Source organism: Schistosoma haematobium, chromosome 6, assembly GCF_000699445.3.
Source record: "Schistosoma haematobium chromosome 6, whole genome shotgun sequence".
Lineage (NCBI taxonomy): Eukaryota > Metazoa > Platyhelminthes > Trematoda > Strigeidida > Schistosomatidae > Schistosoma > Schistosoma haematobium.
The window spans coordinates 6,351,141-6,368,924 of NC_067201.1; the positions used below are offsets into that span (position 1 = coordinate 6,351,141).

At 34.7% G+C, this 17,784-nt stretch overlaps 1 protein-coding gene across 1 annotated transcript in view; it reads left to right on the forward strand.

Annotated features, from left to right (window-relative positions):
- SPAG1 (Sperm associated antigen 1) overlaps positions 1-17,784 on the forward strand; it is a 43,406-nt gene that overhangs the window by 19,597 nt on the left and 6,025 nt on the right. Inside the window, exons 9-14 of the mRNA XM_051219437.1 lie at positions 1,905-2,011; positions 2,685-3,182; positions 5,100-5,171; positions 6,640-6,861; positions 10,648-10,767; positions 13,996-14,455. Of these exons, the coding sequence (XP_051065360.1) occupies positions 1,905-2,011; positions 2,685-3,182; positions 5,100-5,171; positions 6,640-6,861; positions 10,648-10,767; positions 13,996-14,455 (1,479 nt within the window). The remainder of the gene's footprint in view (positions 1-1,904; positions 2,012-2,684; positions 3,183-5,099; positions 5,172-6,639; positions 6,862-10,647; positions 10,768-13,995; positions 14,456-17,784) is intronic.

Here is a 17,784-nt window from a genome sequence, read left to right on the forward strand (position 1 = left end):
ATCTCCAACACCGCTTAGACATGTAGATTGTCTGATAGGTGTTAGATGAGTTATATATTCCCCTAAACACTGGGAGGGAATCTGGTGTAAATATTCGTCCAAAATAAATTAACATCCTATTCGTGTAAACATGGAACACCAACCGTTATAACAGATACTTATCTTGAATCATTACGTTTCTTTCGGTATTCTAGAAAACTATTGTAATTAACGGTAAATGTTTTGTTTTTTTATATATGTACAAAACTAGTTATGTATGATAGTAGCCAATATTAGGATGATTGTTATGTTTAAAGCGTTATGGTAAAATATTTATGTTACCAATAGTGATTTTTTATTTTATTTTAAACGTTTAACTGGAGTAGAGGTGTGTACCCTGGTAACAAAATGTTAATTTTAATTAAAAGTGATATAAAAAGGGTTTTCTGATTCAACTTAGTCGCCATTTTGGTTGGTATTTCATTCTGACATGAGAATTCTTCAATTAATTTCATGATATTTTTAAATTATATTCTTTCAATCTGTAATTGTCTATATATTTATGAAGAATATTGTTCAAAAGTCCACCTTTAATCTCTTTGATCCGTAGAATTTGACTTCCATTATTAGTTGAAGACTATCTCCATTTACTTATGTCCATACCTGTTAACTGAATTGAATTGAGTTTCACCTGTAACTTCCAAATGAGCACAGGCCACTGACCAGCATTCTCCAACTCACTCTGTTCTGGGCCTTCCTTTCTAGTCCTACCCAATTGTTGTTCATTATTCTCATGTCTGTCTCCATTTCACGGTGTAATGTGTTCTTTGGTCTTCCACTTTCCCTTTGGTCTTGAGGATTTCAGGTAAGGGCTTGACTTATGACGCAGTTGTGTGCTTTCCTCAATTTGTGTTCTATCCACTTCCAGTGCTTCTTCCTGATTTCTTCCTCCGCTGGAATCTGACCAACGGATACGAAGTATTTTGCGTAGGCGACTGTTAATAAACATCTGTATCTTCTGGATGATGGCTTTCGTAGTTCTCCAGGTTTCTGCCCCATACAGTAGAACTATCTTGATATTAGTAATGAAAGTCCTGACCTTGGTGTTAGTTGACAGACAGTTGTTTTGAGTTGCAGATGTTCTTCAGTTGTAGATATGCTGCTCCTGCTTTAGTGATCCAAGCATTCACATCTACATCAGATCCACTGTGTTCATCAATGGTGCTGCTCAGATATGTAAATGTTTGTACATGTTCCAGAGGTTCTGCGTCAAATGTGATTGGATTGGTGCATGTTTTGTTGTATTGGAGAATCTTGCTTTTCCATTTGTGTATGTTGAGAGCTACTGCTGTTGATTCTGCTTCTACACTGGTCATCTTCTGCATTAGTTGTTGAGTGTGCAGTAGAAGGGCCAGATCATCTGCGAAATCTATATCGTCCAGCTGCATCCTATCTGTCTACTGTATCCCACGCTTCCCCCCCCAATAGCTCTTAAACTAGAGAATATTTGTAAATCACTAGTATTTGATTTTTTATACCTTCTAGCATCGCTTGAGTATGCTAGGATCATCCTGTCAGCAGGGTTGAAGTTAGATGTAGGGTAAAAATGGTAAATTACTTGATGCGTTAATTAATTCTTCATTGACTTTGTTGGTTATGACATGCATGAAATATGCCCAACCACCAAAGGTATTTGTAAGTGTAGAAATCGTTTAACAGAAAATGCATATGTTCTAGGCTATTCATTACTTACACGTGACTAGTTGAATTCTGTTCAAATGGCGCTATATTATCACTAGCTCACCAAACAGATATGTCTCAAAGCTCTATAATCGGGTGTTAACTCGCCTTCATTTTACATAAAGACTTCTCATAATCTTTTTTCAACTTCTTTTTATCAGTTGATTTCTGTTTTTTTCTTCCAGCATTATTTAGACGAAGTCAAGCAAATTTCGAATTAGATAATTTAGAACAAGCTGAAAATGATTTAAATAGACTTACCGATCAAGATCCAACAAATTTTAAAGCTCAAGTTAGTTGAATTGTTTTTAAGTGAATATTGGGGATAATTCTATTTATTGATCAAATCCAGTGCCTAATGTGAAACACTTTTGTATTTGAAATGATAAGTACTCGATTTAAATTTCATTGTAAAGGTTAATAATAATAATATACGGATTCAACAAGCTAGCAATTTATGTACAGGACGATACATACTTTTTTGAATTTCGTTAACAAGCCATGATCCAAGATAATGGTTTGTTCAGTCTGTTTGAACTATTCGAGCTTTCTCTGATTGACAACAGGTTGTTGATTTTATTTTACATTTAAAATTATTATCTAAGTGTATATCAATTTATCTCTATGTACTACTAAAGTTGATATAGTCAAGTTACTTATTTCTAATAAGTTTTGAAGATATAATAACTACATTTGATAATGGAGATATGTATTGTCAATCTGAAGTTAATGAACATTTAGAAAATGATGAAGTGCACAGTGGTCTACAGATTAAACATTCCCAAGAGAAACCGAATGTCCTGAGTTCGAATCCCGCGTGTATGATCGTGGGTGTGCACTGCTAAGTAGTCCCATACTAGGGTGAAACGGCCGTCCAGTGCTTCCAGGTTTTGAATGGTGGTCTAAGATCAAATTACTTATTTCTAATGAGATTTGAATTGATACATTACTTTTTTTTATCATAGAATTCATTACGAAATGTGAAAATTGCAATATCAAAACGTCAAGAACCCCATTTGAAAGGATCTAGACGTATGATCATAACTGATGTCGGTGATTCTTCCTCGGATGATGATGATGATGAGAGTGATGAAAATGTCGAAGAAAATGAATATCAGCAGCAGGAACAACAACAACAACACATACAAGGACAAGAAATTGTGACGGTGAATACTAATAAAATAGAGCTTTCAAAAAACCATCTAGATCAAATTCAACATCATAATAATGATGTTGATTGTGAAAAACATTATTTCACCATTGAGATGAACAAAAATGATAATATTCAATTGACGGACAAATCTACTATTGATATTAATAAACAAGAATCTAGCTTAAATGTTTGTTATGACTCCAAAGTTGATACAAATAATAATGAAGATATAATAGCTACATTTGATAATGGAGATATATATTGTCAATCTGAAGTTAATGACCATTTAGAAAATGATGAAGTGTCCATTGTAAGTAGAAGGCCTTCTCATTTTTATTCACTTAATATTCTAGATTAATCACTATGTGAAATTTGAAATTATTTAACTGTGTTAAGCAAATAAGTTGTCATGTAGTACGGTTTATGTAACAAAAACACTCTACTTAACTTCATTCAATATAAAGTATATAACTTACAAATGAATGATAAATACTGTTTTATATGTCAAAAACCAAGAATCCCTGTCGGATGTGAGTCAAGTTACCGAACGAAGACAATGAAAGATGGTCGAATGATTTCGTCGATTGGTTGAAGCTAGACAATAACACCGTTGAATACCGGCTCAGTAGTCTAGAGATTAAGAGATCACACACGATACGGATAGTCCTGGGTTCGAATCCCATGTGTGGGATCTGGAATGTGCATTGCTAAGGAGTCCATTAATGAGAAAAGGCGGTCAATCGTGGTCTGACATTCATCGATTGATGAACTCAATCAAAAACTCAATAATCTCCACAAACCCATAATGATATCACGTTTAACTGTTTCATAATTTTATGAATATGTATTATTATGAAGGATTAGAAAGTTTTGTTATGAAAAATATCTATTTCATTGATTAATTCCCCCTCCCCCCGATTACATAATAATATCATAATCTAAGATCGAAGCCATCTAGTAAAAATTTATTATTTTAGGTAGAGTTTTGTTCGTTGCGCTAGATAGTTCTGTCGTGGAGCTTTCATTGTTCTTCTGAACAATATCATCAACAAAAATGATCAAACTATTCAGCTCAGAGAGCAAAACACCACCTTTAATCATCCACATAAGCTATAAATCTCTTCCATTTCAATTTACTATTCTGTATTATAATAGAAAATTTACAGTCAAGAATAACACTACCAATATATCTAGGTAGATATTTTACCAAATGAATGAAAGTAAGTTTACGCCTTCATGGTCAGTATTCATTTTAATGAGTTAAATAAATATTTGATTTCATAGATTCAAGAAAAAATATGTACTCAATTCTTTTAAAAAATCATTTAGTTAATTATCGGTCTTAGTTATACTAGAAGTTGAAACCAGTTAACCATTCCGATCATTAGTCAAACAATTAGTCAGCTACAACGTGGGATCAGGCAGTTGTCTCTTGAGCATTGCGGTCATGGTTTCAGGTCACTAAGACCACCTATAACCTAATTTTCTTTTCACGTATCTCCAGAAGAACTCTTCCATGGTGAGGGTAACCGGGAATTGATAACTGTTCTCACACCTCTAACACCGCTTAAGACCACTGTATTCATTCAAATCATGAACATTTTTTATTACTTACTTAATGCTTAAATGTTTAGTATCAGAAGGGGTTTTGTGAAGATTGTAGTAATTTCAACAGTTGAGATCATGAATCAATTAAAGCTAAACCACCATGGAAAACCTGGAAGCACTGGACGGCCGTTTCGTCCCATTGTGGGACTCCTCAGCAGGCTTATACTAATCAACGTATGCTCACTAGTGACTGGCTTCAAGATATATATCCTGGAGTTCTAGTGAGAAGCATTGTCCAGTGGAGTTCAACCGGGTCAGTTGTGAGATAGTAACTCACAATAGTGGATGTGTCGCTCAATTTCGTGGATTGGTTGAAGTTAGACATTAACACCGTTGGATGCCGACTGGCTCAGTGGTATAGTTGGTTAAGCGCCTGGCGCGAGACTGATAGATCCTGGGTTCGAATCACGCGCGGCGGGGTCATGGATGCGCACTTCTGAGGAGTCTCACAATGGGGCGAGTTGACCTTCCAGTGCTCTCAGGTTTTCCATGGTTGTCTAGCTTCAATTGATTCATGATCTCAAATGCTTAGATGTTTCTCTAGAATAATAAATGATAATATTAGGTAATATTATCATTAATTTAAAAGTTCCTCTTTATTCTTTTTCTTTTTTTTCAGAATTCTAAGAGTACATATTCTATCGTTGATTATGAAGAGTTAAAACAAAAAGGAAATGAATCCTTTAAAAAGGTATTTATTTATCTGTTTCGTAGATATCATTACCAAGGTTTGATTTGATCATTTCAAATAAATTGAGCATCAGTTAGATTGTTATAAATAAAAATAATATATTTGTAATATTATTAGGAGGTTTCTTTGTGTAACTAATATGTTCCTCGGCATGAGTCAAGATTTCGCGAGATGACTCTCTAATATAATAGGCATCACAATCGATACAATCTAATTTGTAGACGCAGTTCTGCGTAGACATGAATGGGATTTTTTTCTTTTAAGCGAACTAAAGTATTTCGAAATGTGTTCGTTGTTTTGTAATATACTTTAATTCTGTGTTGTTTTAAGATTCTTTGGAGTTCTTCTGTTGTGCCATGACAAGATGGTAAAACTGCAGTACCAATCCATGGCATTTCATTAGAATTATTATTATAACGCACTGAACTTGGATTAATTTTATTTTGGTTATTTATTCTTTGAAGAAGTGGTTTACACTAAGTCACGGAACGTCAGTAAATCTAATTTTTCTACTCATTGGGATATTACAAATATATTATTTATTTCACTGGTTGAAATCATGAGTCAATTGAAGCTAGACCACCATGGAAAGCCTGGAAGCACTGGACGGCCGTTTCGTCCTAGTATGGGAATCCTCAGCAGTGCGCACCCACGATCCCCCCCGCGAGATTCGAACCCAGGATCTATCAGTCTCGCGCCAGGCGCCTAACCAACTATAACACTGAGCCAGCCTGCATCCAACGGTGTTGATGTGTAACTCCAAGCAATCCAGGAAGTTGCGCCACCGTACACCATTGTCTTTAGTGAGTTGATATCTCACAACTGACCTGGTTGAACTCCACTGGTAACGACTTCTTACTAGAACTCCAGGAGTGTCTACTGAAGTCAGTCACTAGTGAGCAGGTGATTATTATTATCAGAATGGGTTTTGTGGGGATTTTTAGAAATTTCACTAGGACGAAACGGCCGTCCAGTGCTTTCACGTTTTCCATGGTGGTCTAGCTTCAATTGACTCATAATTTCAACCAGATCTGTTTCGGTTTAGGTACCCGGGTAGTATCCCAGCTCTCACACAAATCGAATGATAATAAGCATTATAATTATTCTTTATAGTAAATTATATGTAAGACATGGTACATTGAAAAGTTTGTTGTAATTAGTTCACATGAAACTCTGAACTTGAATTTCACACCAGTTGAAAAATGGTACTTCCAATATACTTTCGAATATATATATATGTGATTTTCACTGTATAGAATGACACAGTTCTACTAATGAAGCAACTTGTGTATTTTCACATTCATTCATTTAGACATTGTGTCAATAATTGGAATCCAAATTTTTAAGCTACATGAATTGCATCAATTCAAGCCACTAACTATACATTCATAACATCATACAACATTTCTTCTATTATGACATATATCTATTCATTGTCTTATTATTATTATTATTATTTAATTACTAGGGAGATATGAAATTGGCTTTAATATATTTCAATAAATGTATTGAACTTTGTTTAAAGTACAATTTAAATCATGACAAACGTTTAGCTCTTATTTATCGTAATCGTTCATTGATTTATTTACAATTGAATGAATATCAATTAGCATGTAATGATTGTACATCAGCTTTATCGATTGAATCTAATTGTCCGATTGCATTGTATCGTAGAGCATTAGCATTAAAGGTATGTATTATTGATTTTTGTATTCATTTATATTGATGATTTGAATCTTCTCATTGGTGTATAGAACTGAAGTTGATCAGTTTCTTTAAGCAGATGTACAGGTTCCCACAATATTACCATTAGGCCAAAAACACTATACGCAGAATTCACCCTTCTATTCAAGGCAATGAGTATTTGGATCTAGTAGCTAAGTGAATAGCGTGATGGTGTTTGAAGTTAACGGTACTGCTTTTGAATTCTGAAGTTCATATCAACTTTTGAATCCAAGTCAATCCAGCTGACGAATCTCAAGTAGGAAGAAACGCTTGTCCTTGATTCTACTACTAGCCATCATTCATCTCTTCTTATGGTTACATAAATACCTACTTATGATTTGTTTAGTGATTCTATTAAGATGAGATAAAAGGGATAAAAACCTAAAAACTGAAAAGCTATTCTTTTATCAGTCATTTGATCAGTTATGGTCAATGTAGAACACATCAGGTATGTACGTTTATTCAAGTCCCTATACTACCAAAGTACAACGAGATAAATTTGAAAAATGATCAAGAGCAGAATAATGTAAATTAAATTAAAAACTGCGATTATTGTTTAAAAACATTCATTGAAAGGATCTACATACCGGAACTCCAAATTTAAAGGTACAAAATGACTAAATATGTTTGCTCTATTGTAACCGATTCTAAACGATTCCATCCAATGTTTCTGCTTAATAATTACGATTATCATGTAGAACCAAACCAGTTTGCCTAAGTCTATCTACTCAGCTTAAACCAATGACTTCATGAAATACTGAATCATTGTATATAATTTTATTCATTATTTATCAAAGAGTTATTTTAGAGTATTTTCTTTATATAGTCACAATAGTTAGTTATGTTTTGATTTGTTTCGTTGTCAATCTCAACTAACTCCTGGATCTGTTATTCGAAAATGTTCTAGATTGGTACCTACTGAGATTTGTAAAGTATGGCACATTGTAGTTTGGTATTTTACTTGCATAATCACACGATTTATTAATTTAAATAATAAAGAAATATAAAAGGACTGTGGAGATTGTTGAATTTTGTAGTTTACATCACAGGTTAACTGTAGCTAAGCAACCGTTGAGGACTAGGAAACACCGATTCAACCCGACATACTTAAAGTTCAAATTATTGATGAGTGGATTACAACTTAATAGTACGAAAGTTAAGCGCTCATTCCTAAGCCTGAAACAAATACTAAGACGACATAGCTGTTTAGTGCTTCCTGGTTTTCTGTGGATATTTAGCTATAGTCAGTTCGTGATGTGAACTACATAAAGGTATCTGTGACCATACATTTGGCTTTCTGATAATCTAACTGAACGTTCAATATGTTTAGGACTTGCATGGTCCAAAAATCTTGTGACAAGTGCAGTAACGGATTTAGTAAATGAATTATTATTGTCATAGTCAAGAAGACAACCATCTCAACAAAATTTTGCGTCATGAATTGATGTCAACCATCGAAAACGATAGAGCACTGAAGTACCTTATGGTGAGCCTATGATTTACGGACGACCTTTGAGCGACGCTACAGTGACCTTGAGGATGTCCACCTACTTACTGGGGCTAAATGAGAGTTATGAAGCAATGTGAAGAATAAAGAATATGATTTACAGTTGATAGTAAGGGTTAGGATTTAGATTTCGGGTTTTCACCACGAACTGACATCAGCTAAAATATCAAAACGCTATTTAGATCTTCGCGCTAAAATCCAAGACCTGTTATCGTAAATCTGATTGGTTCGTCCATAAATTATAGTCTCGCCCATCATATCTCTAATCAATGCTATATAACATTTCTCATTGCTGGTAAGATCCATTCTTGTGTGAATGTACAACTATGTATTTCTGAGGTGTCCTATATTACGTCGAAAATACTGTTATGTTTCTTGATTCACGATAATTCTCTAATTGACAGTAGTTCATGATATGAATGTTCTTGAATACATATACATTACTTTCCACATATATATGTTTTGAACAATATTTCTTCCGTTTAAGCTAATATAGTCCAAGTTACATTCAAATGTAAATTTAAATTTAATTCATATCCAAGAAACTATTTTCGTACTAAACCTCAAGATGTATTTGCATCATTCTATTCCTTTAAAGGTTCAACATCCAAAATGATGGATCATATAACTGGACTCAATAATACTTTTATTGAAAATAAAATATATTTATAATGCGTATATGCTTAGTCTCTTATGATGGAATTCGCTTAATAACATTTAACTACTTATTTTGTTCTAAGTAGTATAAGTAGTTCAAGTAAACAGCATTATTGATATTCATGATAAATAGTTGACCTGGTTCAACTCCACTAGTAACGACTTATCACTAGAACTCCAGGAGTACCTCCTGAAGTCAGTTACTAGTGAGCACGTGATTATTATTACCAGAATGGGTTTTGTGGGGATTTTTAGAAATTTCACTGGTTGAAGTCATGAGTCAATTGAAGATAGACCACCATGGAAAACCTGGAAGCACTGGACTGCCGTTTCGTCCTAGTGTGAGACTCCTCAGCAGTGCTCATCCACGACCCCGCCCCCCGCGAGATTCGAACCCAGGACCTATAAGTCTCGCGCCAGGTGCTTAACCAACTAGACCACTGAGCTGGCCGGCATCTAACGGTGTCTGACTTCAACCAATCCACGAAGTTGCGCTACCGTACACCATCGTCATCAGTGAGTTCTTATCTCACAACAGACCTGGTTCAACTCCAGAGAGAAGTCGTTGCCAGTGGAGTTGAACCACGTCTGTTGAGAGATAGGAACTCATTGAAGATAAACAATAATCATTATTCCTGAGGAGTCCCATAATGGGACGAAACGGCCGTCCAGTGCTTCTAGGTCTTTCACGGTGATCTAGCTTCAATTAACTCATGATCTCAACCATTGAAATTATTAACACAAATGAGCATTGTCGTTAATATGACTGCTAAACGGTTTACTGTAACAAATAATTATTTGGATAAGACTGTTATCAAAAAAGATTATTCATTTTGCCTTGAATCATTAAATTGAAAATTTAAAGCCTGTTCCCATTCACTTAAAATTGAACTGCCCGGACAATATCACTATCCGTATTATATTTAATTCCCATATTGTGAATTAGATTAATATATATAAGCAAACAGGATTTAATCTGATATACAAAAAATATTTATATCCATATACGAAATTATTAAACCAATCAAGGCAGTTTATAAATCAATGATGAGATAAATATTATTGTATACTAGAGTAAAGCCTGATAAGCATCTAATTGAAAACGACACTTTTTTCACGACAAGACTAGAATTTATGGATGAACCAATCACGTATAAGTTAACAGGTCTCGGATTTTGGTGGGAAATTCACTCATCCATTTGGATAAATCGAGTTTTGACATTATAGCTGATGTCAGTTCGTGATGAAAACTCAAAATCTAGTTCCTAACCTTAATCATGAACTGTAAATTCGAATTCGAATTCCTCACCCTAGTTTATAACCCTCATTTGGTCCTAGTTATTAAGTGAGCATTCTCAACGTCACTTTAGCGTCACTGAAAGGTCGTCCATAAATTATAGTCTCACCTTTTTAAAAAAATATAATCCAATTACAAGTAAACTTTGGAAAAAAAAGGCGTTGGATTGTAGTATATTTTCTAGATGATTACCTCTTTTTAATTGATTTAAAAACATGAACATTGTGTGATATCGTGTATTGATTTTGCATGTTATGTTTTTTTCTTTGATCATTTATTGAATTTTTCAGTTTCTAGGTGATCATTCAGGATGTTTAAAAGACTTACAGAAAGCATATAATTTAAGTCCAAATAATAATAGAATTATTGAAGAATTGAAGAAAATGCAGAATACTTTAGTACAGACGGATGTAAGTTTCTTTTTATATAATAACTTAATCATTTATGTTGAAGTGATTATTAGGAATCTTGATAGATTATTGTGTTTTTGGGCATCTTTTACTGATCTGTCGGTGAAAGCAAGATGTTATTAGATAGTGAAAGAAGATAGACACGTATAGCTATGCTAAATATATGCAACTATACAATACTGTAATGTCATTTCATTGTTGATTACTTGTAATGTATATCCATAAAATATAGTCTAGTCTGAACCGGTTCTCAGTCGTTGGTTTAACTTTCAGTGTCTTAGTATAATCATTCGTTATACAGAGATCCTGAGTATTGATCGAGTAACCAGTATAGCAATGTGCCTTATTATTTAATGTCGATTCGTATTGATCCTAAATGCAGTATAATGTTGTATCAAGTACCTAGTTATCCAGTGGTAGAATCGCATCAAGCACAAAATCATATTGTATGTCATATATTATGCTCATTTTGTGACTTTTCAACAGTACAGTCCATTGATTTTGTACAAAAGTATGTTTTATGTTATACATTTAGCGAATCCAATTTAAAAATATGTTCTATGAGTTGTATTGTCAAGAAAAGTTTGTTAGATTTAGTCTACTTTAAAAGTGTAGATTGCTATTTTCCTCTTTAAACTCATGAGTTTAAAAATGCTTCTTAGTGTAGAAGAACTTCAACATCTTTTTTCTGTGGTCTGATTATGTGAGGTCAGATCACTAAAAGTTTCGTGACAAAATTTCAGCAACGATACATGGACTCTACTTGGTTTTCATTGAGTCATGTTATTTGAAGCTTAGTGAAGTGTTTGAACGATTAGGTTATACATTTTTGAGCTTTACCTAAATCAGGATACTTTACTGGTCGGAGGAAGTTTAGAATAAGGAAATACCGAATGATGAAAGATAAAAACAATCTATATATTCATTGATTATTAGAGTTAACCATATTGGTAAGTTGACGATTTATAATAAAAGTCTGTCTGACTATGGAATTCGTTAGTTGTAAACTTCATTCACTGTAGTTCAAAAGTGATTAGAGTAAAAGAAATCCAACCCACTTCATAGTATCTTAAATATTTTATTAATTTCTTAATCTTCCCAGTTTTTTTTTTCTTCTAGCAGTCTATGTTCATTTTGCCTTATTTCCACTTTTACTAATCTGTATCCACTTTGTTATTATTGAAGTATATTTACCTAAGTAAGCTAAACGACGTTAATATTGATTTATCTTTATTTGTTAGTCAATGCTGATCCAAGATAAATTAATCAAAGAATACTTTACATGGTCTCAGTCCTTGAAAGTAGCGCATTATGTTGGGAGTAGTGCAAGGTGTAAACAAAGTCAGTCAGTCAGCTACAACGTAGGACCAGGCACATATATGCATCGTTCCAAGTTACCATACCGCGTTAGTACAGCAAGATGAACACCGGATTCATAGAAGTATTTAACTCAATAGTGGTAATATATAAAAGAAAGACTGCATATAGTACAAGAAGAAAGAATTAGTCCGTAGAAAGATATGAGGCGATTTTAATCTCATAGTTTAAGGGAAGACAGAGAGTGTATACACCGACGCCATTATGATCGATTCTGAGCCATGTCACCAAGAGTCTCCAACCATTCGTTACGATAGTCACGTGGACCTCAACCAAGTAGTCTGCATCTACCGCCAACATGGCTCAGATCAGAATTTAGTGACTTTGTGGACTGATATCACGTTTTGTTTTGGCCGCCCCTAACTTTCTTCCAACCATCCCCAACACCGATTAACATTACACGTCGTGGTAATCGGTGTAAACAAATGTCAGGAAATAAAACTTATCTAGTTTCATTGACATGGAGGGTTTGTGAAGGGTATTCATTTTTATAATGAACATTATTGTCTGACTCTAATTAGATAATGAACGACAACTACGAAATACTAGACAGCTGTTTCGTCCTAGTACGGTACTCCTCAGCAGCGAGTATATACAACCACATCAGGAATTGGATCAAGGATATTCAGCTATCACAGTAAACGCTTAACTTCATCTTGTTTTAATTGAATGACATCGAATCATATAATAACAACCGCGATGGATATTTCAATGCTAATACTATAATTCACATCTATTTTAGTTAGTTTACATAAAACAACTTCCTTTATGATGGAGTTTTGTTCTCTGAGCTGGCTGGTTTGGTTGTGGAGCTTTCATCGTTCTTTTGAACGACATCATCAGCACAAACTTCAGATAGAAGTGAAGCGTTCGAATTTCTCCATATGCGTTTCACAGCTTGTTCTGTACACCTCGATGTTGATTGGTTCTTATTGACCTTAAATTTGTCATTGTTTACTTCTTTGTTTTGGTTGTGTCTAGCATTGGTTTGGTTTTTGTTCCTATATTTGTGAATGATTTTCCTGATTGGTTGGTATATTGGATTGATTTCAATGTGCTTGTTGATTGCTGATTGACCTGAGTGCCAGGCTTCTAAAAATTGTCTAGTGTTTTTGGAATTTCCTCTGTCCAAGATTTCCACATTTTTCCAATCGAATGAGTGTCCGCAGTTGTCCACGTGTATTGATATAGGTGAGGAGATATCATGGCGTTTGACTGCTAATTGATGTTCATGTAGGCGAAGGTGAAGGGGGCATCCGCTTTGTCCAATGTAGTGTTTTTCGCAGTTGGCACAATTTATTTTGTAGATGATGTTTGATTTGTCTTCCTTTGTTATTTCATCCTTTGGTTTGCATAGGATTGATTGTAGTGATTTTGTCGGTTTGTGTGCCACACATATCCCGAAATTTTTCAACAGTCTCGTTGTGGTTTCTGATATGCCTTTTATGTATGGTAAGGTGATCCTTTTGTTGATTTCTGTACTTGACTTAGGTTCTGATGCTGCGTGCGGTTGGTATTTTTTGATGAAGTTGAGGTGTACAAAATAAGCTGTGGAACGCATATGGAGAAATTCGAACACTTCACTTCTATCTGAAGTTTGTGCTGATGATATCGTTCAGAAGAACGATGAGAGCTCCACGATCAAACCATCCAGCTCAGAGAACAAAACTTCATCAAAATCATCCATCTGAGCTACAAATCTTCTCCACCATCTCAATTTCCTTTATCTTGTCATAAATAAGTTGTATGCAGTCAGAAATTATTCTATACAAATCTGTCCTTAAAATTTAATTGATTTTAAGAATAATCTTATTAAATCACTTATATTTTTTCTCTTATTTAATAAAACAGAACATGAACACTGATATACTAATCAATAAATCTCAAACAGTAATAACTACTAGTACAATCAGTACTACATCAGATCTTGAAATAATTGAATTACCAAATGTTGACAGTGAAAAAGAAGATCATATTCATGATGACAATGTTAATGATGGAGACGATGACGACAACGACAACAACAACAACAAAAATAATAACAATAGTGAAATACTAGAAGTGGAAGTAGAAGAAGAGAATGATGAAAGCTATGATAAACTCTTATCTATACAATGTAATAATATGAATCCATCATGTCATATTTCTACTAATCTAAATGATTTCTCTAAATTTCAACCAGCTAATTCAAATGTTATGACTAAATCAATTGATAATGAATGGGAAGAAGTGAATCTTATCAATAAAGAAGATACAAAGATTGTTAATATAAGTAGCATAAATTCGACTATTGACAATAGATGGAAGTTAGGTAAGATAACTGTTACTAATCATTTTGATTTTATATGGTTTTTGATGGAGTTTTCTTCAGTGATCTGGATGGTCAGGTAGGAAACTTCTACCTGAAGTTTGTGCTGATGATGTCGTTCAGAGGAACGACGAAAGCCCTACGACCAAACCATCCTGTTCAGAGAGCAAAACTCCACTAAAATCATTTAATTCAGCTACAAATCTTCTCCAACATCTCAAAATTTTGTATCAGTCATGGAGATAAGAAAGGTATTAGGAGGTGTAGGAAGGATTTGAATGTGACCAACTTGGTCTCGTGTGTGGTTACGGGTATGAGGGCTGATGTCACTTCCCGGCTGCCCACACCGTGGAAGGGTATTTCTTGAAGAACCTGAAAAGGAAATTGGATTAGTGTTGGTCTTGACGACCTGGGAGCGTGACCGCAGAGCCCAAGGGACAACTGCTTGAGGCCGGTCGCGCACGGCCTTTTGTGGAAGGTTTTTGACGTGTTAGCTCCGTTCTTCAAAGGGCCTTACCGCCGGAGACGGAAATCCGTGAGGTAAGGTGAGGTGTGACATTTTTAGGGTCGACCTTTTCTAACCCCACCCCTCCTTGTGGGAAGGCAGCATCGCTGTCATGCTGGTTGTCCGAGGGAAACACCTTACTGCTGTCACACCTCTCTACAGTCCGCAGTACGACTTCGCCCTCAGACCTTGAGTTGCTGCTTTTAGTCTTACCGTTCTCCAATCGGCCAGCCAATATAGCTCGGTTGGGTCATCACGATAGGCAAGCCCAACCACCGCGTCAAGGTAGTAGCTTCGGTCGGGTAGTTTATGAATTAGACTAAGATAAACAAACAACAATGTTCTCAAACAGTAAAATATTTTAAACGTTTCAATATATTACCCAGTTATGTTTATATACCTTTATATAATGTGGTTTCAGTCCATGAAGGGATTGACTGTTGGACTGATTCATGTTAGTGGACGAAGGTTAACTGATTGAGGTGAGCGCGACTATTGTAACCAATAGTTGGAGATAAAGAAAGGAGTAGCTTACACTGAGTCACAAAACGTCATAAATACAATTTTTCTATTCATTAGGATATAACAAAAGTATGTTTATTATTAACTTTCTACCTAATGCTCAATTTATTTGAAACTATCAAGTTTAACCGTGGCATTGATGCCTATAAACTCATTGAAAGATACAGTTTAGAATTGACCACAATTGAGCAAATGCCTTCATGCTTTATTTACCCTGAAGACTTTAGTCTCAAAATTATCTTATTCTTTTTTACTCCTCAAATATATATATATTGTTTATGTTTAGTCTTTTCTATAACAGCGGACACTGTTACTGTCTACTACCCTGACATTAGTTTTGATAATTTGATTTCGCTGTTCTGATATGATATAGCAGCTTGAACTGATGCCCCTATGTGCCAAGTTCTACATGGTTTACGACTGACTGACTAAACGTTTATCTCAAGTATCAAATTAATAAATGTAACTATTCAAGTGAATGTTGATAAATTACTTTGAGTGTATGTATTATTGAATACTATTAAGTAGCGATTTACAGTTAAAACCTTATTCTTGATAGGTATTTACCTGACTTATATTCTCAAGTTTCAAATAGATTTTATATACAAATAGTTCCCTTTATTATCTTAAACAGAGCAAGAACAAAGATTGGTGCACCAATCTTGTCGATTCAAATCCCGTAGTGGTAGAGGTACAAAAAGTATAAGTAGCAATCGGAAAGATTAGGGTTTGAAGATATCATTCACGGAGTATAATCCATCGGAATAAATTTGCGAAGAGAAAAAATATAAAGGGGCATGAAGAATTCCGAAGAATAGAATTTGGGAGAACACAAATAGTGGATGCACCTGCACCACTGCAAACGATTTTGAGAGATGTCATTCAAGGTCTCTAACCATCGGTTGCTATCTCCCCGTGGATCCCAACCAGGTAGTCTGCACCTACCAACATGGCTCAGTCCACTTGTCATTCACTTCATCGATTTGTGCCATGTTTTGGTCTGGCCGCCCTTAGCTTTCTTCCAACCTACTCCTATACCATGAAACATCGCACGTCGGGGCAGTCGGTGGTTGGGCGTACTTAACACGTGTCCCAGCCATCTCAAATGATGAAATTTCACTACTTCATCAATCGATTTGCCATCCTTACCTAGTACCCGTTTCCTAACAACTGCATAACCTACTCGGTGGTCATAGTATATACGAGCAATGCTCCGAAGACACCTTTGATAGAATACTAGTAACCTACGAATATCGTCTACTGTTGCCGGCCATATTTCACTTCCATAAAGTAGGAGGGAACGAACTGCTGCACAGTAAGTCCGTCCATTGGTTGGTAGACGGATATCTCGCTCACGCCGCAAATGACGCAAGTTGGCAAAATCTAGTCGAGTCTTCTGTATCAGTGCTGAGATTTCGTCACACACCAGACCACAAGGGCTGATGAAACTTCCAAGATAAGTGAGATTTCGTCATATATGTAGTAAATACTTCATTTGCAAAATGTCAATCAATGGTCTCAGAATTCATAGTTTCTTTGTTTCCACAGTAATCATTCTCTGTTCTTGTTCTCTTTTCTTCGATCTTCTTAACCTTCTGTCCCCAGGTATTTAACTTTCTATTAATGATACATACTTCCTATATCTGTCGATATCAGTAGTACACACGATATCAGTACATAATTTTATTTAGTAACTTATTGTAGGAAATAAAAGTTTTTAGCACTATTGACTCGTTAGTCTTTACCATATTCCAGTAATACTTTCAAAAGATCATTCAAAAGAAAAAACACGAGAATACTTTATTTTGTTAATTGTAAATATCCTTGAAGTCAATACAGTAATCGTTAAGCTCACTCATTATTTTAATGTAAGAAATAATGAACATAGAAATGATGCAAAAAAAAATATAACAGCTTTCATATAACATCAAAATATATATACTACTGACATATTCCTCTATCTTCTTGGAAGGAACAGTTCTCAAATGCTTGTAGATTTTAATTATTAGAACGTAGAGAATTTAAGTAGTATTGTACTAAGTTACACTATAATGATTACCTATCAATATGATTTTAACTGCAGTGAAGCAAATAACAGACATGTATTAATCCTGTCAATATTATAACACTAAATATTAAAAATATTGAGTTATTATTATTATTATTATGGTCATTACTTGTTCAAGTATTATCAGGAGATGAATTTTCAGCGCTTCCAGGTTTTCAATGGTGGTCTGGTTTCAATTGACTCATGATCTCAACCATTGAAATTACTATAATATCCACAAAACCCATCTGATATTAA